Below are 21,529 nucleotides of genomic sequence, written 5' to 3'. Positions count from 1 at the left end.
CAAACGGGGAGTGCGGAAGGGGAAGGGATATGACGGATGGGACGTTCTGTCTCCTGCCCATGGGACCGGACCGCATCCGGTCACGCCAGCGTGGTGTGTGCTGCAGGTGGAGCTGCGGCTGGCATGTGTTTTGAAACAACGAAAAAAGAAAGAAAGAAAGAAAACTCTCGCTTTTTTGAGGTTAATGCTTGTCATTTATTATTATGGCTAGTGTTATTTATTTTTACGGCTTTTGCTGAGTTGTGCTGCCCCGGATGATGGCGAAGACTGGCGACATTTTCCTTGCAAGAGACCCCAGGCCAGGCCCTGTCTGCCGGCTCACCTTGAAATGACATTAGAAAAGGAAAATAAATTGACAGCTCCCTTTTGGACAGAAATGCGCGCGTGTGTGTGTCACTCCTTCAACTGGGTCGCGCGGCGCAGCACTGACTCCTGATTTGCTGCTGCTTTGCTCGTTAACAGTGTGTTGTTGCTGCGTTTCTTGAGTGAAGCATTATGAATGATAGTGGATCATTTTCGCTTTCGAGCCCGAGCTGCGATCTGCGGAAGTATAGCTTCGGAATAACACGATTGGCCGTGTGCTTTACGGTCGCTAAATTGGTCCATAAATTGTTTCTTTTATGAACGCCATCCATTAAATGAGATAATTTGGGCTATTGTGTGTAGGCAGCAGCCGAAGAACCATCGATTTGGGGACATTGTCAAGGAGAATCTTTCGCCGAGAGTTCAATTTGCAGCCTTTTATATCCTTGTTTACGGATTGAGAGATAAAGCTTTGATCGTAAACTTATCTCATTCATTTTCTTGATGGTATCCTATGCTTCTGAACATCCTATTGTCCTTCTTATTATAATTAGGGCGATGTCTCGTTAGTTAGTCCGTTAGTCCTACAATTCCCAGTAAGGACTTTTCGATGGGTGCGTTCACCAAACACAAGAAACCCGCTCCTGATAGCGAGGATATATAAAACTAAATGTCCTTTCATGTCAAGAATAGCTCTAGTATCAATGGCTATCATATCAATGCCGTCTGGCTGATGTCTCTTGCGGGAATACCATGAACTGCTTGTGTTTTTCCTATCACTGGAGAATCCAATTACCGTGTGTTCTATAGAGCACAATTCCTTGTAGAACTGCACAGTATCTGGTTATCATTCGTTCCTGTCGTTCCTGTAACCCCGATTCAGATGCACCGACAATAGCTGCCATTTCATCCTTGCACGGTGATTGACAGCTGAAAGCTTCGAATAAAAGCTCCAGCATCCTGCCGCCGTGCTTGAACAATAATATCGGACCGCTTCAACGAACGCTGATGCTGCTTCCGGCGTTCTGTCTGTGGAACAAAGTTACGAAATATGCAAACGCAGGACGTAAACTGGGGATGAGATTTAAATGGTAAAGCAGTTATTCTAACCGTTCGCATCACCACGGGAATATCTGAATTGGCATGTCGAAGGAGGAGTGGACAGGTTGCTTTCAGCATCCACACGATCAGTTTTGCTACTTTGGTACACATTGCTTCTTTTTTAATGGTTTTGTTATGGATGTTAGTATATATGAAGCCTTAATGATTTAATCGGAAACAAATATCGATGTATTCAACGAACTTGAAGCAGGAAATAACCATGGCCCGCGTTTACGAATGAATCAGACATCATCATAATAATCTACTGCCTATCGACCGGACCGTTCGGAGCGCGGAAAGTTATTTTGTAATTAAACTGAAGAGAGATTTCATTAAAATTGCGCTTGCATGTGCCGCTTTATTGGCTTCCATTTGTTTTCCCTTCGGCTTTATCCCTTTGGAAATGGCGATCCAAACAGCTCGGGGGAAACCCTTGCCCCCAGCTCACGGTTCATCCTGTTACGAATGTGTGTACATTCAGCATCTCGCGTTAATCGCGCCGAAGGGATGGGCTAGTACCGATGAATTGATTACGCTATTCATCGAAGCATAAAATGCCGCTGGTTGCGCCGGTTTGTGATGCAAACGTTCAGTCACGGTCCGGACGGTTGGAGAAGAGCTTTATAAAATTTCTTGTTTGAAATCTCCATAATCCGGTTATTTATGGTCCCTGCAGTCGGTGAGCAAAGAAGTGCCGCCATCACTTTTTCGAGGTAAAAGGATTCCGACAGAGGGACCACGGCGAGACGAGACAGAGAAAGAGAGAGAGAGAGGGTAAAGATCATCGGGCAGAAGACGAATGATGATGCCGGTCCGATTTTCAGCTTTTCATTTATTTTTATTTTTCCCGTGCGGATGTATCCAGACGGGGGGATCCTTGCCATATTTTGCTCGCTCTCTCAGAAGACAAGATCCGTCCGTAGTGTATATTATTCCATGCCTTTCAATTACGAATTTATTTCATTTTAACTTCTCCAAAAAGCACCAGCCAAGTAGTTAAAAAAAATCCATCTCTTCAGAAAGAAAAACAAAAATGAGCGCGCTTTCTTTTCCCCTTTTGCGTACCGTGTGAATGTTTTATTTAAATTTTAACTACTTTACCTCGCGCTTTCTTCGCACGCTGCTGCTTGTTGCGTAAATGTTTGCATCTGCAACAGTGCTCGGTGTCTTGCGAGATTATTCTACCCCACGAGCGGCACGAGTTTGATTCGTTTGTTAAGACATTCTTGAGGCAAAAGTTAGCTCTGCTACACCTACCTACTGCTCAGTACGCGAATCCGTGTTCTGTGTTGCCTTCTTCGATGCTGACTCTTCGGTTGTTAGACTTGGCAAAATGTGGTGAATGAAAAAAGTTATTAAGAAAACTTTTTCATTCTTCCTCTTTCTGCACACGCCGATCATGACGAACGCAAAAATGCAAAGCTTGCAAAATATGAAGCACAACTTTTGGCACAATTGGAATGTATTTTTCTTTTGTGTGTGATATTTTCCAGACATCCGGACCGTACAATTGTGGCAAGTTTTTGGAGCTCGGTAAAAGAAGCTTTGGGACGATGGGATTAGTGAGTTGTTTTTTGTTGTTGGTTAATTTAAATTACATTTTGAAATACACGAGAATCGGCTCGGAACGAAACAGAACTGTTCCCTGTGTAGCACAAATGCACAATGCAAGACAATCCATTTTGTTAGTACTGTTAGTCCAAAGCAATTAGAACATTCTAAAGTAATCATTATCAATGTTGTCAGCTACAGCAGCTCTAGAGCAAGGAAGCAAGCTAACTTTACGTTAGGGTTCTGTAACGAATTTGCTACGCTGCGACAGGCTGCATCTATTCCTTAATGTAATTACGCCAAAAGAAGTTAAGCTCTAGAGTTAGTTTAAGCATAGGACCAGACTGCACCCGACGAGTGAAAATGTGTAGAATGTTTCGAACTATCCAATCGCAAACCTTAATCAAATCTTCTCACTCGAATGTTTATTTATTTTTTGGAAGTTAGTGATTTTCCACCAATTTGAGACGAACTGTTTGGCTCCTGGAATGGAAATTTGCCAACTTTTCTATAAGGGTATAATGTCATTGCTGGAGATTTGAGCATGGAAAACCGCGAACGAACGTCCCAAAATGGTTATGATCTCTTGGAAAAGGACCAAATATTGAAAAAAACTGGACGACCCTAAGAGTTGCCTATAACTTCAATATGTTTAAGATAATGCAGTAAAAACGCGATGGGATTATGCCTGACATCCTATCCTACTGGCAAATACTGCAACTCCTGTCATTGGACCCTTGATCTTAAACCCTCTCTAGTAGAAAGCGTCTATTGAGTTTATATCCTTTGTATCCTAGAAGCGGCCCGTGGGTAGATGTGACAGAGGGGCCTGTATTCACACGGCAGGACCGGGATACAGGTCTCATCTGGGTCGTCCTCCCATAGTGAGGACTGACTAACTCTCCTACTATGTGGTAATAATAAGTCTGGTAAGCCTTATTGACTTGACCTAACAGCTGGCATGACATAACGACTGGCAGGCATGATCTAGGAGATCGTTAGGCCAAGGAAGAAGAAGAAGAAGTGCTACGTTCTTACAAAGACGTTCTTACAAAGAAGTGCTACGACTTACAAAGAAGAAGTGCTACGTTCTTACAAAGAGAAGAAAGAACTTGCCAATGTTTTATTTTCCTGGAGCAGAATATAGCCTAAACTGTTGATCACAACTGTAGTTTATCACACGTTAGCAATTTAAAACACATCACCCATTTCTAATGACACGCAGAGAGATGCTCTAGATTCTCGCGACGACCGGAACTGTCATTCTGCCCACGCTCGCGCAGGCACACATTCGAAACAGACGTTCGTGCACCGTTCTTTTTCATGCCTACGTAACCGTTTTCTCCTACGCGAATGTGGCCGAAGAAGAAGAAGAAAAAAGTCTCAACCTGTTCCTACCATAGTTCAAATATAGGGCTCTGTCAATATGGCAAGGTCCTGTGTTTGTATATGGTATAGAAGTCGTGGTCGTATTTTATGGAGGCTGGCCTGAACTTGCTCAGCAGCAACCTCGTCGCTCTTAGAGACGTATTCGTGACGTGTGGCGTACACATGCGTGACCGGGCCCCGAAAAGGAACACGTGCGTGCGTGTGAAGTGATCGTATATCGAGATAAGGCAGACAGGGCCTGGTGTCATCTGTTGGAACAGCAAAAGGTACGATCAGATCATGTTTCTGTCAAGTGATACCACCATCGGGATGAGTAAGTGTCTCTGCTTCACGAATTATGGTGCGAGAGCTTATGTTTTTTTTACAACAAGAAAAATCCTTAAATTAGGTAGATTCGTGAGGAGCCTTACATGACAGAAGATCATCTCTTCTCACTGTCGGAACAGCTAAATTCGAAACGATTGCAATTTACCACGATTCCAACACGATTATGCCAACATTGAACGGAAATTGGGCGTATGTCTCTCGTGCCAGTCGCGTGGGATACGTGTCGTTCTGTCCAATTTCTGTACCCTCCATTCTGTTCGTCGTGTTCTATTGCGCTCGGCGACACTTGGCCGATCTCTTTTACAAAACGGACATAAACTTTTTGGGACATTGTAGCAGCAATTTCGTGCTCGTTGTTGTAGGCGCGTAATTTCTTGGACGTGATTTGGTTACAAGCTTGGCAGTCGCCTTACGCTGCTGATCAATAATTTGTCATACTCATCAGCCGAGTGCGACACTTTGGCGGCTGGAAGTTTATTAGTCATTTCCAAATCCCAAAAAGAGGTATGCATGGGAGGAAGTGTTTTTTTTTTTTTATTTGCTGCAGCACACCCACGGCCAAAGAAGGAGCACGTGATGCGTGGATGGTTTAGTATACGGTGACAACAACCGGGTTCGGTGGCTAGGGAGTGAGTAATTGAATTAAAAATAAATATTAACACTGAAGGGTGGGGAAATGTTTGAAATTTACGATCTTCAGATTGGAAAGTACGAGATATTTTAGAGCTGATCTTTTGCACCTTGCGTTGCTGATTGTTGCTAGTTAACGTGCCTGCCTTACGGAGCTTGATTATCTCATGAATATTGTAATTAAATTGCAACGTGCTTGCTGCATCGGTTGCACGTGAAGTGAATGAACTTTTTAACACATTCAAGGTGTTTACGGGTGAGCATGCCTCTCTCTCTCTGTCTCTCGCTCTAATACAGCTTAACTGGAGTTTTTTTTCTTCTTCGCTGTGCGCATTAGCATTCCGCCAAAAGGAGTTGACATTTCACGCCTCTGTTGCATGCGCTGGGTTGGATGATCAATTAACGATCACGTACTTTTGCTTTTAGGTAGGTGCACTCAGATAATGCTCTCGGTGTATGGTTGCAATCTGGCACAAGAGGTTCATTTCGTTAGTCCACAATCTCAAGAGGACTCGGTCCGCCATTACTGCTACTCGTAGCTGAGCGTGGGATGCTGTGGGAAATTGCCTAATTTTTCATGAATCGTAATTGATTGTTTTCGGCTGTCCAAAACGAGCTTGAGATTAGGTTGAGACCCCCATGTGGTTGAGCCGTATGCAAATGAACGTATTTATCAGCTACGCAACAAAACAAATAATGCCGGCAATGATTGTACAGTTCTCGAGTGAAGAAGTTTAAGTATGGTTCAGATTTTTCGAACCTTTTTTTCCATTCTTCTTCTGCAATTTGTAGTGAAGGGGAATGGGTCGCGCTCGCGAAAAAAAAAGGGTGGTTTGATTAAGATGAATGAAGATTGATGATGGAACCCACTGTTCGAGAAGCCCATTGTTCATTGTGTGCTGAGAATGTCAGTATGATGATCGATGCAGCACAGACGAGTGAAGAAAAGTAGATTGGTTTATAGAGAGGCCATAAAAGGGCAATGTGCTTTGTGCAATATCATGAACCGCGCGCGTGTGTGTGTGTGTGCGCGTTGTGGTCGTAAATTAAATTTATTTTTGTGAAACCGCAATCAAAGCTTGCCCATCAATGTCATTTTTTATTAGTATTTGCCAGCAGGACGGGGGGCCACAAACACACGCGGTCTGAAATGACTTTTTGGCAGCAGCTGTCAAGGTATAGGAGGCGTAACGAATGGTTCTTTCTTCGCTAAGAGCAATCAAATTCGTCTGATCTTAATGTGTTAAAAATAACCTCAAAGTTATAGGAATTCCCCCAAACCGTCGTTCCAACCCCACCCCCAAAAACTTTCTCATTCGTTGGGGAAAGTGGACCTTGTGTGTGTGTGTGTGTGTTTGTTGCGTGATCTTTTTATGATCGAAACTGACTTTTCCTGTACGAACTAAAACAGTGTGCATTATTTTCTCTTTTTTTCGAACTGCATCTTGTCGATCTCCGTTCATCCATCCCCCACACACGTACTCAACACCCTTGGACTTGGACTGTTGTGGGGGGGGGGAAGGGGTAGGCCACTCGCCCTCTCTGTCCCGGGATGGTTGAGTAGAAACACGTGCTGAGCCGAGACCATTTTGCGACGTTGCCAAACTTGCCAAACCGCGGCCACAACTTTCTCACACCCCAACCGGGTAAAGGGGCGGCGTTTTCTCTTCTTCGCTTTTTTTGTGTGTGTTATGTTTGCCCATGAGCTGATTACGACAGGCGAACTCCACTAGAAGCGAAAAAAACTCACTTACTTTCCTCTCGATGGTTTCTGTTTGTTCGCCGTTGCTCAAATTAATCCTTCTGAAATCGGGAAGCTTTGGCGACCGGTGTTCGGCGCTGCACCTAGGCACCGAGTATGCAACTGGGAATATTTTAATGTTTAATCAGCTATCATGAACCCTTATCTTATCGCTTGTTTATGGCAGCTTTACGACCGTCAGCAGCCCAGACTCTGGATGGTGTGTGTGGCGTAGAGTCACCTTTGGAAACACACGAAACGTAAGGAAAAACAAGCAAAAGTGTGTTCGATCTTCTTAGGCTCCCACCCGAAAAACAAACAACAAATCCCATCGATCTTATCAAGTTGGTTGGCGGCTGCAAAGGGACGATTCCGAAAGCACCAGCAGAAGCTTTGTGTTTGGTTTGGTTCGGTGTGGGGTATTGATTTTTTTGTGACTTATTATCGATCGTCAAACTCCATTTTTTGTGTTGTAAGGATATGAATCGGTTATTTTAATAGTTTAATTTGTACTGTTTTTCCCCCTGGAATGATTCATCTGCTTTGCATAGCAGATTAACGGATGAATCAGACTGTGGAAGAAACAAAAATTCTTTTCATTTGCTGTGTTTTGCAAAACATTCCTATCTCATGATAGTTTTCTTGAGAAGCCACTTAATCAACTAGTTCTTTGTAACTTGGGAAACTATTTAAAAAAAAAAAAAACGGAAGAGCCATTACGATTCTTGTAATTAGTTACATATCTTCATCAGCCCGGCGATCATGTTTTGCGATGGCACCGAGCGAAATGCTCCGCCTAATTAAACACAGCAATTATGTTGGTGATGTTGGTTTTCCTTCTCACGGGCTTAATTGTATTCTCTAGAAGCGAAGCTATGTAATGTGATAAGCAAACGAAGCAGAAACAAAAGAAAGAACATTTCTCTGACCTATTATTATAAAACCCGCTCGTTAGTGTATGGCGCGCTATGTTGCCTCGGAGTTACGAATGCCACTCGCAGGGGTGAAGAGTTGTAATAATACGCCCCGGTGATAGCTGGAATTCAAACAAAATGTGACAATTATTTTTAATAGAGGTCTCTCTCTGCATTGGTCCCAGGATGTGACGTGGCTCCAAATGGTTTGTCCACGTGTCCATACTCAACAGGTTTGTGAGTGGAGCTTCAGGAACTCAGAAATGGAATCCAAGGCACGGCGTTGAATGTAGATTGTACATCCAGCGTACCAACGACAGCTGTAACCTTTCCCTTGGATATGAAGTCGTCAGACTTACCACGGCACCACCGTTACCGGTGGTCACCGTGCGGAGGTCCAGTTCTGTACCGTTTGACCTAGCGAAAGGGTGCAAAATTGAATTGCAAAACCGGGGAGAAGCGCTTTTGTTTTTAGGCCCAAGGTTGCACCATTAACGAATACAGCATTCTAACACAGAGTGCGTGGGGTTAGCAAGGGATCAAAGTTACAACGATGAGTTTGCGGATAAAGATACCTTTGGAGGAATTGTCCAATGTCATGAATATCGGACCGGTACCCTCAGCTTGCTTACAATCATTGCGTATATCCAAACAGAAACAAATCTCTAATACTTTCCTTCCGAACCATTCTCTCGTCCTCCCTATTTCACCAGATTGATGAAGCGGAAACGGCTAATGAACCACCGGCACCGTCAAAGTGCGTCTGGTGCCAGCAAACGCTCACGCCGAACGATCATCCGAAGCTGCTCGAGTGTCTGCACATTGCCTGTCACGCGTGCGTCAAGCAGAAGATCACGGATTTGTCGCACAACTCGCCGCTCATGTGTCCGGTGTGCAAGATGGAAAGCCGGCTCGAGTACATCATCGACAACGTGTTCCTGAGCGAAACGTCGTCGGCGAGCGGCGAGGACAATCCGGGCAGCGTGGAGTCGACGAAGGATCAGATCAAGTGTAGCAGCTGCAGTGACGATGCGAACGCCACCTCTTGGTGCGTGGAGTGTGCCGAGTTTATATGCGACAGTTGCGTGCAGGCCCACCAGCGGCTAAAGATCACGAAGGAGCACACGATCAAGCCGAAGGAGGCGGCGTGCAGCGAGCAGACGGGCAGCAATGGGCTGGCCGGGAAGAATATCATGTGCCACATGCACCCACAGGTAGGGGACATTTTGTCTTTAAAAGTAGCGTGTATACATTCCAGTTCGTGCGGGATTAATTTTAAGCAATTTTTATGGCGTATTCCGGTGTATGTCTCGTCGTGTAGTTGAATCTGGGAGGACCACCAAGAGTACAAAGCAAGTCATTATTATGCTCATGCATTGAATGTTTCCTTCAAGACGGAGCGTCCTGGTATTGTGAGTAGTTTTACACTTGCCGAAGAACGGAACGAGGGTCACGACGGGAGTGGAGGGAGCTTTTGTAGCCACTGTCGTTGTTGTAAAATCCGCTCCCACACAATGTTGGACATTGTCGATACGCCGAAGTCATTAACACACATCCGTTCTAGCTGCGCAGAGTGTTGTGCTTAGTTTTCGACGGTTGATGGTGTACATTGTTCGGTTATGGTTCATTAGGCCGAATTCCCGGCCACCACCAAACGGGGCTGGGCCGGGCGCTTTTATGCAACGTGCTGCTAAACCATACAATGGATGGATTGTGTGTGCGAACTACTGAAACATCGCATATCTATGTTTGAACAAACTCCATCAAAGTCACGTCAAGCACACATCATTTAGTTGTGTTGGCTCGCAAGAGTCTTTTTGCTTAAATGTTGGACCGTGGACAGGGAGAATGGAATGGCGAAACGTTTGGAATGTTTACGCTTTAATATCCAGCTGATGCAGGTCGAATTTGAAGCAGACTTACATGAGATGACGCAACGGAGCACTTGTGTAAGTCCAACGCTTTCCACATCACAGGACGTGGGTTCAATTCTTGGTGAGAGATTAATATTATCTGAGCCTTGGAAATTTATTTCGTGACTATCGCGGGGAGAGAATTCTGATCAAAACCACAAAAGGAACAAGAACTTTTACTAAATCTGCACTTAAAATTCAAGTATTTCCTAATGTGTTCCCTCACACGTAGAGTGTGTATGCACATGCACTTATGTCATTCCCACAACAACAGACACGACACACACTCTAAGCGATAATGATTCATTTCGTTAGGAACTGAAAAGAAACAACAAACAAAAAAAAAATATCCTCGCTAATTAAACCGTGGCGTGATAATCTTATCAGCATATACTCGCCGCTCACACTCTGACCATATGAGAGAAGAACCGGACGATGAAAAACGATTGAATGCTTACAATTTTCATGACGCACCGAATGAAAAATGTCAATATTGATTCATTCACTTTACACCGTCTATGCTTTTTTGTTGTGTGCTTTTATGCAAATGATGTTGTGGAATGATAGTGTCTCTTGGGCCGCACGTTTGATTAAAGCTTGCTGACATTTATCACAATGCTCCACTCCTAGAACTAGAGATTTGTTTGCTCTGCAGGTGATGTAATGTCTACCAATTGCTTTGGCAGATGTAAATATCCCATTTTTGTTTGCTAAATTTGGCAAAGGTGTGGTTATTGTTGAACCAAGAAAAAAAAAGCAAAATTTAATTTGCCATAAACGAGGCGCTAATGTCCAAGAACTACATCCGGCAATATTTTGGCACCATTTTCAACCGCCTTTTGCTATAAAAATATTTGAAACCTTTCGGTGAGTTGAATTGCTGGCTACCAAAAACAGTGGCAACGTTGCTTCCCAATTCGACTTCCACCTTTTTTGGGCACCCCGGCGGTAGATTTACCGCGATAAGAAGCGCGAATATTTGCTTGCCCTTTTCATTAAGCCCTTGCTGCAGCACTCGCCGAGCGGGCCCGGTGTTGGTCCGCGATCGATTGTTCCTTTCGTTTTGTGTACGATGTTGTACCCAGCTTTTCTGTGGTGCAATAAATCAAGCGCTATTGAAGCGGCTATTAAAAATCCTTCCAACCAATAACTGGCCAGAAGCGGGCCGGCCACCCAACCCCCGATCACCAAACGATCGATTTGCTGGCTGATGCAGGTACGATATTGCTGATTGCAGGAGATTCGGATGTTTATTATTCGCGATCGATTGTGGAATAAGTTGCCGATGTGGGCAAATAGTGTGCCTACTTCAATGCCTACTTCAGCCGCCGCCCTCCCCACGAATGCCATATTATTAGTGCAATTCGGTTGGCGAAATATGAAACGTCGACGACCTGCTCCTGTCTGCCGGTCGCCGTTGAGCGCGAACGCAACTGGAACGTCAAGCGAAATGTTTATCTAGGTTCGCAGAAAGCTTTATTTGTTGTTTATGACCAACATCGCCGGCACCGCTATTCGTTGGTAATCAAAATCGATGATTGATGTTTGAAACGATAAACATCTGTTTTATTTAAATGGTAGCGTCCTCAAGCGTAGTTCGGCCATTTGGACGAAATGAACACGATGGTTGATGGTGACATGCAAGTTTTCGTGTTGTAATTTTACTGCATCCTGTCCCGGTGCTAGTAACGAACGGGGTCATCATCAATCAAATGGAGGTTACCAGTAAAGTTAAATTTGGTCCAAGAATCGTACCAATAAGAGTCGCAATCGCAAAACATGAGGCTCCAAATCTCCGGTCTAGATCCTTTTATTTTCTCCATCGATTTCCTGAAGGACTCTCGAGAGCTTGCAAATGTGTTGGCAGCTGCTGTGCAGCCGTTATGCTCGTTGCAGTACAGCCGCCTCGGACAGACGTGTAGGCAATGTACATTGCGAACAGCTTAATATGTACGATAGCACCTGCTGCCCGATAGCATCATCGCAGCACAGCGAGAAGCGTGTACTACTACTACGAGCAGGAGTGTAGGAATAAATTGGATTTCAATGAAATTTATGTGCTACAACAGATGGTGCATGTGCACACAACCTTACTGCATAATCCCGCCAGCAATAATCCTGCCAGTTGGGTTGGGGCTGGTGGATGCGGCAGGAGCCAGGCGGTGCTAGGTTCATCATTTTGATACGATTTTTCTCTTGGTTCTTATAGAGATTCATATGATTTGGTTTGCAAAAACATGAGACGAATGGGATGATACGATGTGGAGCTGAGCGCGGAAGCCATCTTGTACGACATGCAAGGAATGAATCACAGATGAAAAAAGCGAACGATCCATCCCTGGTTCAAACGACTTCATTTTATTGTGTCATCAAACGAGCAATCAGTGTGGAAAGCTGAGAAGCAACATTTGAAGAAAATTGTCAATTCTGTGCCTGTACAACTAATGAAATTTAAATGAGAGTGCTGTTCAAAGCACTTGATCGATATATAAGAGCTCAAATTTCATCAGGTACAATAGATATCGAAGTACAATAAATATTGTGGCTCTGATGAAGCTATTCCAAACTGTATTCGATCCACCGTGTCCCGGAGTGTTAGATTGAATGCCCTTACATATTACCTTACATATTTCTTGTAAGGATGAACAAGAAACACGTCGCTTACGGGGGGAATCTGACCATCAACAACACGATGCATGTTTGTGACATTTCTGCCATAAATAGGTCCCTTGCCCTCGAACAGCTGCTGAAATAACAGCACAAGACGTGATTTCGGAAAAGGAAACATTCACCAACAGACAGTCAGACAGACAGACAGCTGCAGCTCATTATGTGCTGTGCTCCCCAACGTTGCCATTTCATGGTCTCCGTACGTTGCCCAGGTTGGTTTGACATTTCAAGGCCCCCCGCCTCAAGCACTAAAACGGAACCCCCCCGTGTGGAGCTAATTGTGTTGGGAATTGTAGGAATATGAGGAATTAGGGACGAACTCTTACAGATCTTAATGCAGTCTCTTCTTTTCTCTCATTCTAGGAAAAATTGTCTCTCTATTGTGAAACGTGCGATCGGTTGACCTGCCGCGACTGTCAGCTGCTCGATCACCGAGACCACAAGTACAAGTTCGCCAACGAAATTGCCAGCGAAACGCGCAGCAGCCTCAGTGCGCTGTTGAGCGAAATCAGCTACAAGAAGGTGCTGCTGTCCAGCGCCATGAAGGTAATCGACGATCGGCAGGCGCAGATCAGCGAGAAGAAGAAGGAGCTGTCCAAAGAGATCGCCGATCTGGTGGTAAAGCTTACGAATGCGGTCAACACGCGTGGCAAGCAGCTCGTGTACCGGTTAAATCAGGTACGTAACGGTCACTTCTGTGCAGATAAAAAAAAAATGGCCCAAACTAATGAAATGTCTCTTTCGGTCCTTTGCTTTAGGTTTGCGACACAAAGCTGCAGGTTTTGAACGAGAAAAAGGAAGCGCTTCAGCTGCTCTCGGGACACACGGACCATTGTATAGAGTTTGTGCAGACGGCGCTTGACAAGGGTAGCGACAGTGCCGTTCTGTACAGCAAGAAAACGCTAGCCCGACACCTGCAGAAGGTAAAAAGCCAGCGGGCTGATATTCCCAACCCGGAGATCCCGGTTCGTGTCCAGCTGTATCTTTCCAACGTCCCCGAGCTACAGAGCGGTAAGTGTAAACAGACTGGAGGAATCCAGATTATTTTCTCAGCATCTCTAACGTCGCTTTATGTTTCTTCTTTTAGTGATCCAACGCATCGGAACGATACTAGTCGATGGGAAGGTGTACCCACCATCACCGGCGCCAAGTCCCCAAGGGCCACCCGTACCCGGCCCCGGTCCGATTACACCTCAAAGTAGAAGCAAGCAACCGAGCCCAAACATAACACCGCCCTTGAGGCCCGGTATGCCGGGTCCCGGTATGACGACGCTTTCCTCCAACGGCCCGGGTGGTGGTGGACCGGGTGGAGGAGGTGGCGGTGGTGGCGGTGGATTCTCACAGGTGCCTCCCATGTATAATGGAAGCAGCGGGGTACCGGTTGGCGCTCCATTCCCGCCCAATCATCCGATGAACCGATCGTTCCCGCAGGAAAATGGACCAGGTCCGGGCCCAGGTTTTGGACGGTTCGGTCAGATGGGTCCACCGATGGGCATGCCACCGCAGCAGCATGTCAGCTCCTCGACACATCCACAAAATATGGGTAAGTGGAGATTGAAGCAGAATGGTGGGGGTCAGTACGGAGGGGTTCGGAACGTTCGCAATTGACATACACTCAGACAACAAAACACTTTTATTGCTTGAGCACTGGTCGTTAGTATAATTGTGGCATCATTATTGTTCTAACATTCGACAACAACAACCAGCGCTGTGTTCACTATTTTCATTCGTGATTTAACCTTTAGTGAGTAATTTATTTACATAAGAGTGAAAACATTAGCTAGTCGGTTGAAAATTGGCAAGGAGATTTATTTATTATTCAACATTTTTCCATAGTTTTGGCTAAGTTAAGGTTGTTTAGTTAGTTTCGGTTATTGGTTCGTTATTTCTCTTAGAGGGCTTATTAACGGTTTATTTTTTATTTTCGTTGTTTTTTTTCTTTTCCTTTTATTTCCACCCTAACAACCACCACCTCATCGCCACCATTGTTTGTAATTACTTTCTTATGTTGTTTTTTGTTGGTAACTTTCCCTTTGGTTCACATTCGCTGCCTGATTCAATTTCATTTCATTATGACGTACAACACACTGCACCACTACTACTGCTACTTATTAACGACTGCGTTTTAAACGATACCATCCACATTCCATCGCCGCCAGACATTAGTTTGCGTAACTTATTGAATCAAAAGTCGAGCGGGCCTCCGCTTCCACCGGGCGGCCTAACGGTCGGCGGTGGTTCGGGTGGTACCGGGGTCGGTAGTGGCATTGGTGGTGGTTCCGGGGGTGGTAGCGGTGGTTGTGGCAATGCTGGGGGACACGCGGGCAACAGTAATGCCGCCGGCAGTAACAGTAACGCTCTGGCTAATAATCAATTTACTGCCACAGCAAACTTCATGGGCAGCGGTGTGTCGCCGGGTGGTTCGGGCGGTGGCGGCCCACCATCGCACCGTCTCGCGAACCAGCTAGGTGGTCCGGCAAATTTTTTGGGTGGCCCCGGTGGTGCACACCAAAGCTTCAATCAACCGCCGCCCGGCGGACCACCTAACAGTGGAGGAATGGGCATGGGCGGGGGAGGATCGGCCGCGGCAGCAGCAGCCGTCGCCGCCGCGGCACGCTTTCAATCCTTTCCCCGTTTCGCGATGCCACCGTCGATGCGACACATAATGGGTAATGTAAGTATCATTCGCGTCCTGCTGGTAGGCAGCGAGTCCGAGGAAAAATCGAGTTCCTTACGTCCCGTTTCCTTCGCTCGTTTTGTCCACGTTGTGTTTCTAGCAGAATTCGTCCACCTTACTGACACCAAAGCAACAGTCGCTGCGCTATCCGGGACAACAAACGCAACCAGGATACAGTCCAAACTCACCGCAACCGCCTCAGCTACCACCGCAGCTTTCCGGTGCGCCCGTTCCAGGAGCCGGTGGTACGGGTAGCGGTGGTGGCGGTGGTGGTGGAGGAGGAGGCGGAGGAGGAGGTGGGGGAGGAGGTGGTGGAGGTGCTAAGTGGCATATTCCCCAAAATATGCAGGCACAGCAGAACAATGGTAAGTAATGGTGAATGTATGCGGACAGAGCAGGGCATACATTTAGGCGCTGAAAGTACATTCAATTAATGTTCGTTTGTACTTATTTTAGGCTTCTGTGGTCCCTCAGGATTACATCTGTTTGGAAACGGACCGAATGAATCGTTTAAAATTCCACTGAAATCGCCCGATACGATGCGAAACGCAATGCTGCTCAATGGAAGTGGTTCGTCCGGAGGTACTCTTTCCCTTGGTGGACACGGTGGAGGAGGCAGTTCGTCCAGCTCCATTGGTAGTTCCCTGCATCATCATCACCATCATCACCATAATCAGCAGCAGCAGCAGCAGCAACAGCAACAGCAACAACAGCTCCAACAGCAGCAGCATCAGCAGCAACAGCAACAGCAGCAGCAACAGCAACAACAACAGCAACAACAGCAACAATTACACAGTCAACAACAGCTACAGAATCATCTACAGCAACTACAAAATGCTCTTCCAAATGTGTCCTCCACCAACCCGAAGACGCCAAGCCCGAGCACGAACGAGGTTAGTTGAAAATTGTGTTCCTCTCGCTTTCCACCTCGACTAATAACGTTTGTTTATTGGTCCACAGCCCGGGAAAGATTTTGCCGAATCGATCGACAAAACGTGCGAAGATTCGGTAAACGATCTAATGGCCACCATAGCGAAGCTAGACTCGAACGGTGTGCAAGTGCTGCCCGAAGGACATCGTGGCAAAACGACGTCTCCACAGGTTCACAGTTCCACGGACCTTAACTCCAGCGCCGGAACCGTGGTTAGTGGTTCGAGCTCGGTCGCCGGTTCTACCGGTGGGCCGAACAACAGCGCAACCATCGTGCTGGACGACAAAAACCTGCCGAAGGATCTCGACCCCAACGAGGACTGGTGTGCGGTGTGCATGGACGGTGGCGAGCTGATGTGCTGTGATAAGTGCCCGAAGGTCTTCCACCAAACTTGCCACATACCGGTGATCGATTCGCTGCCGGACGAGAGCGAAACATGGCAGTGTTTGCTGTGCTACAACTTTGCTGATTTACCGCCCGGTAGGAACGGTTCTCTTTGGTGGCCCTCGAGATGGGTTTTTCTTTCTTCTTCGGTCTAATTTGGTTGTGCTTGTGTGTTGTTTGCAGAACCGACGGGAGAAAAGCGCAACATAGGAATAACCCCGCTGGAGCTGAAGATTCTGCAACGGATTGTGCTGGAGCTGTTCTGCCAGTACGAAACCAGCATGCCCTTCCGTCAGCTCGAGCCGGACACCAACAAGGCGTATTATGACATTGTGCGAAAGTAAGTAACCTTTTGCTGATAAGGGTTTCGATTTCAAATGCCGATAATGGTACATTCTTTCGCTTTCACAGTCCAATTTCGCTGACGATCATACGCGAGAAACTAGAAATGAGCAATAATGACCATTACACGGACATTGTTTCGTTTATCGCCGATGTGAAGCGATTGTTCGACAACGTTTATCTCTACTATCAGGTACGTCCGCAGCACGTGTGATCAGTGCCGTGTTTAATCTAACCGACCTCTGATGTATCTTTCCACCCTGATGTGCCGGCGACAGGAGGACAGCATGACGTACAAGAATGCACGCAAGCTGGAAAAGTTCTTCGAACAGCAGCTGTCGAAGTGGTTACCAAAGTATCTCGAGATCGATTGCTACGCCGACGACTACCATCTGCAGAACGCATCGAAACGCGTCAAGAACCACCAAGACGACTAACAGTCACTGCAACCCGTGGACGGTGAACCGATGATGCAGCAAGCGACACACTCGGATCTGCATTTGGACGAACAGCTGTGCGATCTACAGCCGGAAGATTTGTCCCTTCACGCCAACGGTGGTGACGATCTGCAAGCCATCGCTGAAACGGTGTCCGAACAAAAAACTACCGATGAGCTAGCGAATGCACTGCTGTGGAAGCAGGAAACCGAGTCGTTAACGGAAGAAGGTAAGGAAGGCGCGAGTTGCGTAATGGAGGACGCGATTGGTGGAAAGGGAGAATGTAAAGAAACGACCGAAAGGCCTAGTTCACGGCAGAGCGAAACGCCAGCAGTGACAGCGGACGTATTGGGAACTGCTCGTGACATTACCATCACCACCTCGGTCCAAGATTCGGCGACAACGACGGCGTCATCTGACGGGACGGTTGTGGAAAGGATGGATGAAGCAATAGCCGCACCAACCGAAACGGTGCAGGAGAATCTGTAATACGGTGCGTTCCTTGCCGACAGGTAAACGTGGATCAACGTCGATGTACATATACACATAGCATTTAAAGGCGAATGTCTTCGTGAAATTGCAGCAACGATCATGATAATTGATATTTGTAGAATCGTACAATCGTGCATGACAAAGTGGATTTAAAGTGAGGCGTGTGTACAGAAACGGAACGGCGGCCGACTGTGTGCATTTCCCGTTTTGAGGTTGATAGAGTGAAAAGGTTTTTGTTTTTGGTTTTTTAATATTTCTTCTTTAGATGAGATTCCTTCACCAAATTTCATACCACATTTGTGGTATGAAAAAAGGGAGGGGGGGGGGGGGGGTCACAGTTTAATATTATTTATTAATATTTGCTTGCTTTGTGCGGATGCGTGAGAATAGTAGAGCGTACAGTGTTTTTGGATTTGTATACATTTAGGCGCGTCATGCGTGTTAGGGGGTATCTTCATTCATTTAGTATTTCGCAATAATTATTTCATGCTAAGGTAAGAAGCATACATAAGCAGCAGTTTAAGTTCCCGTACGATTGTTTGATGCGGCTTTACATTTGTGTATTGCCTCTCCCTTTGAGTCAGCCTGTGAGCAGAATAATTGAAATTACGATAGTATGGATAGACTCGTAAGGATACAGTCTAAAAACTCATGAATTACAACAACTAGCGTTAGTAGCGACAGCAGCATCAAGTGCTAGAAGCTAGAAACAACTCTCCCGGAATTGATGCTAGGTTTTTCGTAGAATGTTACCCCACTACCGGCACTAAGTTTGGTAGGCGCGTTTCTACCCCATTTATTGTATAAGGAAACTATTTTAAATTAGTAAGGCGACAAGTTTAGCATCATCTTTCAAATATTTCATCCTAAACCGCTCCACGCCCAACTGCAGAAAGTATACGAATGTTACAAAGATACAATACTTTGAGAATTGAATTTTTCATCCCTTCTTAACCACACACATACAAACACTCTGCTCCAGTCGTTACGAATATTGGAAAGGACCGTATGTTTTCGATTTGATTTGAAAAAGATGAGCAAAAACACCCGTCAATACACACGTGCATAGGGCAGGATTATGTGTACCTCTATGAAAACTTACCGCATACTTCCATTCATCGATATATTAGCAGTAGTAGTAGTAGTAGTAGTAGTAGAAGTAGTAGTAGTAGTAGTAGTAGTGTCGTAGGTTCTCCAAACACCAGCACCACGGTATAAAACAGCAAAACAGCAAAACATTGAACTTTCTCAATGCTCTTAAGACATGCATATATATATGATAATAATTAATACTTGATGCAAGTAAACTCGAACAAAGGACAGATCTACGGTAGGGACCGGTAGAGGATTTACAGTAAGCCGCTAATGTATGCATCGTAAACGACAATGAAATGGTTAGATTATAGTATTACTGCAGTGAAATGAAAACACAACACAAACAACACAACACAGTGAAATTGTAAACCATATGCATGGAGTTGGCTTTTGGTGTGGCAGTGCATCCGAAACAAGAACATTGCAATCGACTGTTGTGTTGGTAGCTTATTGAACGATAATTTTTTTAGCCCTCAACTTGTAATAAAAGAGTTTTAGTTTACGTATCTTTTCTCGGAAAAAGGGAATAATTTAGTTTGACTGGCAAGCCCCAAAAGGCCGGTTATTCAAATCGTAATTTTAGTTTGTATTTTTCCCGCTAGAGTACCGACATGCTTGCTTGAAAATATAGCACTCAGAAGAACTTGCTTGCTGTTTAAATTACTGCTGCACACATGAACCGCACAAGAGTTAGCGGTAGTTGCAATTATAATTTTGTTAAATTGTAATGGAAGTTTTCCAAAACGCGTCCCAATACAGGTAAAAGGATTTTGACTAGTATTCTTCTTCTTCTTCTGTGGCACTACAACCTCGAGAGGTCTCGGCCTGCCATTTCTGGCTTTCTGTGACTTAATTTTACCCGTAGAAAAGTAGTCAGCCTTTCGTACGGGGAGGCGGTCTGGATGGGATTTGAACCCCGGCCCTGCCGTGTGAAGACCGGCGCCGCTATCGCCTCGGCCACCGGACCGCCGATTTTGACTAGTATTATAAAGCATAAAATCAGATTATAAGAGCAGTTGTTTGGAATTTCTCTAGACGTGCAGTCAGTGTGAAGCCACATTTCTGAGGATGAAATTCAAAGAACCAAGGTATTTATCCTTTTGGTAGTGTCGCGAATAATTTCTTCAACAGAAATTAATTTCGAGCATGATTAAAATCAAATCTATAAAGATTTAAATACACTTTTCCATCCACCACTTGTGTGAGTCGAAGTCCGTTCTCACCGCGTATGGTGTGAAAGAGTAAGCGAAACAGTTAGCCACCAGCTAGCTGGCCCGCTCACTCTCGCACTCACACGATGAAATGAACTTCGCGTGAATGCACCGCCGTGTCAGTAGTTTGCGGACTCGCAGGCGGTTTTTGATGATGTTTACTTCGCCAACTGTGGCCACTCACGCACACTTTGTACCAGCGCTTGCAAGAGTACGGACGTGTGTCGCTGCTCGCGCTCGCTACTCGTCGGTCCGATCTTGGGAAAAGGATTCTCTGTTCCGCCGTTTTCCAACCAGTTCGGTTTCGCGCGTTGAACGTCGAGTTTCCCTGAAAGGTTAGAAAATTCTACTGATTGTTACCAAAGGAGCGATTGGTGTGTCCGGCGGGGTTTGTGTGTGCATAGTGTTAATGGCGCGTGGATTGGATCCATCTTACCGTTCGAGTAGATGATCTTTGACTTCCTCCTTACTATCAGCTGACGGTTGGTTGGTGCGGTTTCGTCCGATTCGTCGGAGATTCGGGGAAAACCAGTACGCCAGTGAATAACGTGATATCGTATGTGGCACGCGGTGCCGTACGGCTGTGTCGATTGTTGTTGATGTTCTTCTGTGTGAAACCCGTTGTCTGCAGCAGTGTGTGTGTGTTTGTGTGTGCGTGCGTGTTTGATGCGAAGCAATGCAAAGTGCGTGTGGTTGGTCGATCGTCTGTAGAGTAGCAGCAGCGTGTGCGTGTGTGTAGAAGCGGTCTGAAGGAAGAGCAAGTGAGCTGCTGCTAAATCAAAGCAACCAACCAAAGTCCCGTTGTCAGCGATCGTTGACATGATCTACGTTCGCGGAGTGGTTGGCGACTATGATGGCTTCCGCCTCTATTCTTTATTGTTCCTGGGCCCCAAAAGATCGTATCTTATAATTGGGGTGGAATTTTCGGTTGTGGCCAGAAGAATTTCAACAACGATCTTTGAACGAGCGCTTATTGTCGCATATACTGTCTTTCCTCTTTCTGCGCCTACTTTCTCTCGGTACGTAAATCGTGTACGTTAAGCCCTACTTTGATCGTCACACGAGCAATAGAAAGATTCACAGTACACGGGGTTGATTTCCGGAACGGCAGTAGCCTCGCGACACATACACACACAAACACGCGAGAAGGGCTGTGATTTCTTTTTTTTGTTCCTTCTTTCGGGTGACGTTTTTGGCCCGGTCTGTCTGGTGGCGCCTGGCGCCATGACGAGATGCTGTGTTTGTGAGTTTTTTTGGTGCTCACTTTGGTCTCTTGCTCTGCTGTTGCCCGAAAGGTAGACGACGGACGGCGTGGCCCAACGTCCTGTCTACTGCGAGCGGCAGTGTATTTGTATGTGTGTGTGTGTCATTGCCTGGTTATTACGAAGGTTGTAAAAATCACTTTGCAAGATTACTACATA

The 21,529-nt window shown here is 45.8% G+C and overlaps 2 protein-coding genes across 6 annotated transcripts in view; both read left to right on the top strand.

Annotated features, from left to right (window-relative positions):
- Window positions 1-19,269, top strand: part of LOC118505152 (E3 ubiquitin-protein ligase TRIM33) — a 41,241-nt gene extending 21,972 nt beyond the window's left edge. For 3 of the 5 annotated variants that reach the window (XM_036040535.1, XM_036040532.1, XM_036040534.1), the window contains 11 exons: window positions 8,670-9,170; window positions 12,903-13,217; window positions 13,298-13,550; window positions 13,627-14,082; window positions 14,699-15,213; window positions 15,317-15,581; window positions 15,673-16,109; window positions 16,177-16,627; window positions 16,715-16,871; window positions 16,943-17,066; window positions 17,152-19,269. In XM_036040535.1, coding sequence (XP_035896428.1) covers window positions 8,670-9,170; window positions 12,903-13,217; window positions 13,298-13,550; window positions 13,627-14,082; window positions 14,699-15,213; window positions 15,317-15,581; window positions 15,673-16,109; window positions 16,177-16,627; window positions 16,715-16,871; window positions 16,943-17,066; window positions 17,152-17,310 — 3,633 coding nt within the window. In that variant the 3' untranslated portion in view covers window positions 17,311-19,269. The remainder of the gene's footprint in view (window positions 1-8,669; window positions 9,171-12,902; window positions 13,218-13,297; window positions 13,551-13,626; window positions 14,083-14,698; window positions 15,214-15,316; window positions 15,582-15,672; window positions 16,110-16,176; window positions 16,628-16,714; window positions 16,872-16,942; window positions 17,067-17,151) is intronic. The other 2 variants (XM_036040536.1, XM_036040537.1) reach the window with 2 other exon arrangements.
- Window positions 19,270-20,285: 1,016 nt separating this feature from the next.
- Window positions 20,286-21,529, top strand: part of LOC118505159 (furin-like protease 1) — a 134,049-nt gene continuing 132,805 nt past the window's right edge. Inside the window, exon 1 of the mRNA XM_036040553.1 lies at window positions 20,286-20,443. The gene's annotated coding sequence lies outside the window, so the exon portion shown is untranslated. The remainder of the gene's footprint in view (window positions 20,444-21,529) is intronic.

This window comes from Anopheles stephensi, chromosome 2 (assembly GCF_013141755.1).
Source record: "Anopheles stephensi strain Indian chromosome 2, UCI_ANSTEP_V1.0, whole genome shotgun sequence".
In the NCBI taxonomy this organism is placed as follows: domain Eukaryota; kingdom Metazoa; phylum Arthropoda; class Insecta; order Diptera; family Culicidae; genus Anopheles; species Anopheles stephensi.
The sequence above is the reverse complement of the archived record's forward strand: the minus strand, read 5'-3'. Positions and strand labels throughout refer to the sequence as shown.